Source organism: Triturus cristatus, chromosome 1_1 (genome assembly GCF_964204655.1).
Source record: "Triturus cristatus chromosome 1_1, aTriCri1.1, whole genome shotgun sequence".
In the NCBI taxonomy this organism is placed as follows: domain Eukaryota; kingdom Metazoa; phylum Chordata; class Amphibia; order Caudata; family Salamandridae; genus Triturus; species Triturus cristatus.
The window spans coordinates 39777899-39783490 of NC_140579.1; the positions used below are offsets into that span (position 1 = coordinate 39777899).

At 43.1% G+C, this 5592-nt stretch overlaps 1 protein-coding gene across 1 annotated transcript; it reads left to right on the forward strand.

Moving 5' to 3' along the window:
* The first annotated feature begins 3885 nt into the window (after positions 1–3885).
* LOC146869293 (olfactory receptor 6F1-like) lies at positions 3886–4827 on the forward strand. Its single transcript, XM_085633196.1, has one exon. It carries the CDS (start codon positions 3886–3888, stop codon positions 4825–4827), a length of 942 nt encoding a protein of 313 aa, XP_085489322.1.
* Positions 4828–5592: the final 765 nt, after the last annotated feature.

Below are 5592 nucleotides of genomic sequence, written 5' to 3' on the forward strand. Positions count from 1 at the left end.
CAACAATGGTCAAATCTAACAAGGATAATAAATGTATTAGTAAATGTATTAGTAAATGAAATATATTTTATAATATGTTTGTTCAAATGTTCTTGCTTTGTTATGACCTCATTCCCTTAAACCAATATTGATGTTAAGATCTTCTGCTTTTCATGTTTTGCCATGAATTAGTAATGAGACGTCTAGTCTACATTTTGAGTTCATGTGAATGTTGCACTTGCATATACATGTTAACGCAATTTTTAAATGATGAGCATAAAGTTTTTTTGTCATATAGGCCCTCTTTCTTCTTTTTTCTTTTTTTTTTCTTTGTCCTAAATGTGAATAGACTATTGACGCTATACCATCAGATATGACGTACATGGTTGTAACAACTGATGTACAAATGTAACTATCTACAATGTTTTGGTCTTTGTATGTACTTATTTTGTTGATAACTTTGGTATTAAAGTATATTTTGTATTTTTTCTATAGCCCTGAAGAAGTCTCCATGCAGGAGACGAAACGCGTTGGCTATGGCTATCTTATGTTATCAAGGCTGTGATATTCTATGCCTGTGAAAAAAAAACAAATAAAGAAAGGAATTTGTTTTGAAAAACAGTTCTACGTCTTGGACATTCCTTTAATTGTAACGGACTTCTTATCAATAGTGCTGAACCCTTTTGTATGTAAGCTAAGCTAGGAATAATTATTCATGACTGTATGTCTTGATGAAGTAACTGAGGAATCTGCTTTTGTGTCAATGCTTGATATAATTGTATTTATTGGTTTTCCCTGAATCCTAAAATAATTTAAAAAAAAATTAAAAAAAAAGATATGAACTCTGGCATACAGAAATCAAGACTCAGTTTCAAGTGTGTGACCTACTCTGACTCAGTGTAGGCCGAAGGCAGTAGTCAGCAAGGGACCACAGACGGGTGTTGTTCGGATGCTTTGCACAGACTTGGTGGCAGCACAACAAAGGGAGTATAGTGACATATTATCTACCTTAAAGTGTGTACTCTGCCATTGCATAATCAAGACTCAGTTCCAAATGTGTGACCTACTTGACCATAGTGTAGGCCGGAGGCAGCCGTAGAGTATGTCAACGAGAAAGGAGTGTGTTGCGGAGGGCGTGATGGTCTGAGAAGTCTGCCAAGGTCGTGGGCCTCGGCCTTGGAACTTGCCCCGGCATGTGGTGGGCCCTCTTTGACACACGCCGGTGTCGGCAGGTGAGCAGTGAGGCCTGGCTGCGCAGGGGTGGGCAAGACGGGTTCGGGGACCAGTGGCCTGGGGTGCAGCAGGTGCACAGAGTCGCAGGCCACACCGCTCATGGCAACGGCGTCGGCCTCATGGCGGGGTGGGAGGCACCACCCTGGCAGACAGGTTGGGCATTCCGGAAGAGAATTATGCCCAGAGCTACGTGCTTTTCATTCACACCCCTACGCTGGCCTGGCGTACGTCACAAGCTACATTTCCGTGATCTTCCCCACTGGCTGGGATGACATTGTTGCGTCCACTGTTCACCACACCCCAAACACCAGCAGTGCATGTAGACATGGATATGTCTGTGGTCTGCATACTGCAGTCAGTCCAGCACATCTCCGCCACACTTGGCATTGTGTACATTCTCATTCATGGGTAACTTGCCTCCTTCGCACATGCCTGGTTCCCACCACTCCCCACATTCCGCTATTTTGTGGCTGAGGTGCCATGCTGTTGATGGCTCCTGTTCATGGTTAACCAAGGTTACCAAAGTAAGTTGCGCTGTCGTGTCTGGTGGATGGGCATGTTGTTTGGCATGTTGTATGTGATTTTGTGACATGTGCATTGCCAGAGTTGTGAGTTGCATGATTGTGGAATTGAGGTGTGTGGTGTGCTCATTTGGTACCTGCCAAAGAGCAGTGTATTCCCGTAGGAGCCATCCTGGAAGCGCTGGTTGATGTTGGACTGTCGGAAGATGAGGGAACCATGCACACTGCCTGGGCAGTTGGATGCGACATTGGTGAAGGCTCACCGGTGTTCCGATATTGCCTGAACATTGATGGAATGCATGTGCTTTCTGTTGCGGTAATAGTTTGCAGTGTCGGCAGGGGGCAGAAGTAGGACATGTGTACAATCGATTCCCCCAACACGTGCGGGAATCCAGCTATGGCGTATAGTCCTTGCTTGGTCTCCAGCTGTTCCTGCACTTTGTGCGGGACATATAGATACTGGGGTACCAAGCTGATGACGGCATCCAGGGCAGGTGTGAGGAACTTGGATGGGGCTGGCTGTGAGTCTCCTCCGACTCTGGCAGTTGTAGGTTGGGAGGTACCAAAGGCCAACAGGTGCAGCACAGCCAGTAGCTTAGTCTGAGGTGGGAAGTTGGTTGTCTGCTGTGTTGGTACCATCAGTCTGTGGGCAATGATGTTCAGGATGCAGAGAATGGTTGTCCTTTTGAGCCTGTAGAGGGCATTAACATTGTCTGCTGTTAGGTCTGTGAGGCTGGTGCGTTTCCTGAAAGTCCGCTGTCTTTGTCTACGCTGCCTCTGTGGTGGTCCGGGAGGGTGGCGGGGGGAGGGCCGGGGGGGTGGCGGTCCTGGGGGTGGTGGCAGTGGGTGTTGTTGTCCTCTCTGGCCTCCGGTCAGTGGCTCCATGGCATCGGTTGTTCTTCATGTGTGGCTCTGGGCTGTGCTCCCTTTGATGGTGCAGCTTGTCGTCCGACTTTACACTAGGTCAGAGCAGGTGTTAATTAACACCTGCTGCTAACACACCTTATCGCCTGTTTTGTGGTCTTATCGCCGATCTGGCTGGTCGTTGAGAATGTTGAGGTGTGGCATCTCATTAGCGATAGTTGCCGGGTTCATCTGTGGCGATGTTTTTTGCGGATCCTATCATAGGTAAACTGGTGGTAAGAGCTGTTAAAACTAGCTTGTGAATGTGGCGATAAATTTATTGCAACTTTGGCTGCGATAAAGTGCGGATAACTCGGCAATAGATCCTTGAGAATATGCCCCTATGTCTTTTAGAAAAGGGAAAATAATATCTCACCACACTCAGGCCATTGATTCTGTTCTGGGAGAAGTTTTCACACTTCTTTAAGAACAAGGCCAAGGACTGGCTGTGAAGCTGCTGTAGAGCTTATGAAAAGGAAAAAGGTAACTTTCTAAAAGTAAATTTTTACAAAAAAATTAACTACACCAATTGATTGCATTTTTATTAAATAAGAAAATCAATGTTTGCTTGGCTTTTGTGACTATATCCTTTTGAGAATTATAATATACATTTTATAACTTGTACTATGACATTCTCTAGGATCAAGCTACAGTTTTACTAGTAAATATCTTTTGGGGTCTAGTCACCAGAGAATCATGCCTAATTTGCTCACACATGTCTCGCTTTTAATATCAGCAACCCTACATTGTGGGCAACAAAGTGTAATAAAGCATAACCTTAAAATGTTAAAAGCAGGGATTCACATCTGTCAAATAGAGTTATTTTGATAGGTCTGTAAAGCAGGTTTCGGGCTGCAGCAGTCAGGCTACACAGGGTAGGCCTGAAGCCTTGTTTTCTCTGTCACTGCAGTGTATGGCACAGTCAATGCTGCAGTCCCCAAGTGACATTTAACTTTCCATGCCATGGGTGTTTTTCTGCACCATATACTAACTATGGGCTTATAGGAAAGGACAACATGCCAGTTAGAGTTAAGCCAATTTGTATGTGTCTAAAGAAGGAGCACAGGCACATTACCAGGGATAAAGTACACAGAATTCTCTATTCAGCAAAACAGATAGAGAATAAAAGGGGTAAACCCTGCTAAATATATTAATTTCCTACAGTACTGTATTAGAAAAGCATGATTTGAACACTTTTTGCTTAACTATATTATGAGATATCTTTTATTTTTGCCTAGGTAAAGAACATATGGCACTAGCAGATTGTTCTGGAAACAAAACTGGACCAGCAGAGTTCATATTTCTGGGATTTTGGGCTCTTCCTGGTCTAAAGCCAGTCTTCTTCCTGATATTCTTCACTGTTTATGTGTTAACAATAATGTGGAACTTCCTCATCATTGTGACAATAACATGTAATAACTGCCTTCACATTCCAATGTACTTCTACCTTGGCAACTTGTCGCTGTTGGAAATTCTCTACACAACAAACATTGTCCCGTTCATGCTGTGTGATCTATTGACAAAGCATGCCACTGTCTCTGTCACAGATTGTCTCACACAGATGTTTATTTTTGCTTGGCTTGCTTGCACCGAGTGCTTTTTGCTAACATCAATGGCTTATGACAGATATGTTGCAATATGCTTCCCTTTACACTATACTACCCTCATGAACCAGGTCCTATGCCTTAGGTTGGCAATAGGTTCTTGGGTGCTCAGTTCTATGCCCGCATCAATCACCATGTCATTCTTGAGTCGGATACACATCTCAGGCTATAATGAGATTGACCATTTCTTCTGTGATTTTGCACCATTTTTAAAAGCTGCTTGCACAGACACAACTCTTCTAGAAATTGTCAGTTTCCTTGTGTGTTTCATCGTTACTTCCATACCATTTACATTAATCATGGTGTCTTATGCTTATATAATTGTAGCCATCCTGAGAATTCCATCTAACACAGGGAGACACAAAGTCTTCTCCACGTGCAGCTCTCACATTGCAGTGGTTGCCATGTATTTTGGCACACTGATTGCAATATATGTAGCTCCCAGAGAAACGAAGTCACTGGATTTCAACAAGCTTTTGTCACTTATGTACACTGTGGTAACTCCGCTACTCAATCCAATCATATACACTTTGAGGAATACTGATATCATAGAAGCCATGAAGAAAACCTTTTATAAGAAATGTTGACTGCTACATCACTGAATTTTTTGAATTATTCATTTCTCCTCTGCTAATATTATTAAATGTACATATCTGTAAATATGTTTTTTGTCTTTAAACTCTCTTGATAATGCCATGCAAAAATACTTAGCCTATTAATTATTCAGCGTGTCACCGTGGTTGTCTGAAAGTGAAAAAGGAGGTAATGTCCTTTCAGCTTCCAATGTAACCCTGTGTGGTTAACCATTGATCAGAGTAGCCCGTGCTCTTTCTGAACATGCTATTACATTGTGGGTGTGACTTATTGCTGCCCAAGACCTCCAGATATTGGGCTAGTATGTCCACGTTCCAGACCATCCATCACTGGATTAAGCAAGTTCTGGAATACAGTTAAATAGGATAAATGGATGACTGAATGAATGAATCAGATTTATAAAATGCAAAGGCCACCACATGGACTCAATCATCTCCTCATCATCTCCTTCTCTATTGTTCTTGCAATAAACACAATGTTGATAGAGCAACAGGAGGTTTCCCTTGTTGCTTATATACAACTGTTTGAATGTTATGTATACAGTGTGCATTCTCAGGCAGTAACATACTGCATATTACTTACTGAGGGGCTGTGGTGCTTTGATGGTGGCCATCTTGGGTTAGCACACACAGGACAAGTGGTCTCTGCTGAGCCAGGGAACAGCAACCACTATTGCAGCACCCTCTGTGATCATTAAAGCCTTATCTAATCTCTCACAAGGAGGGGCTAGTTTTGCCGCTGGGAATTCCCACACTAAG

Excerpts from the sequence above, each read along its gene's own strand:
- LOC146869293 (XM_085633196.1), top strand. The coding sequence starts at position 3,886 with ATGGCACTAGCAGATTGTTCTGGAAACAAAACTGGACCAGCAGAGTTC.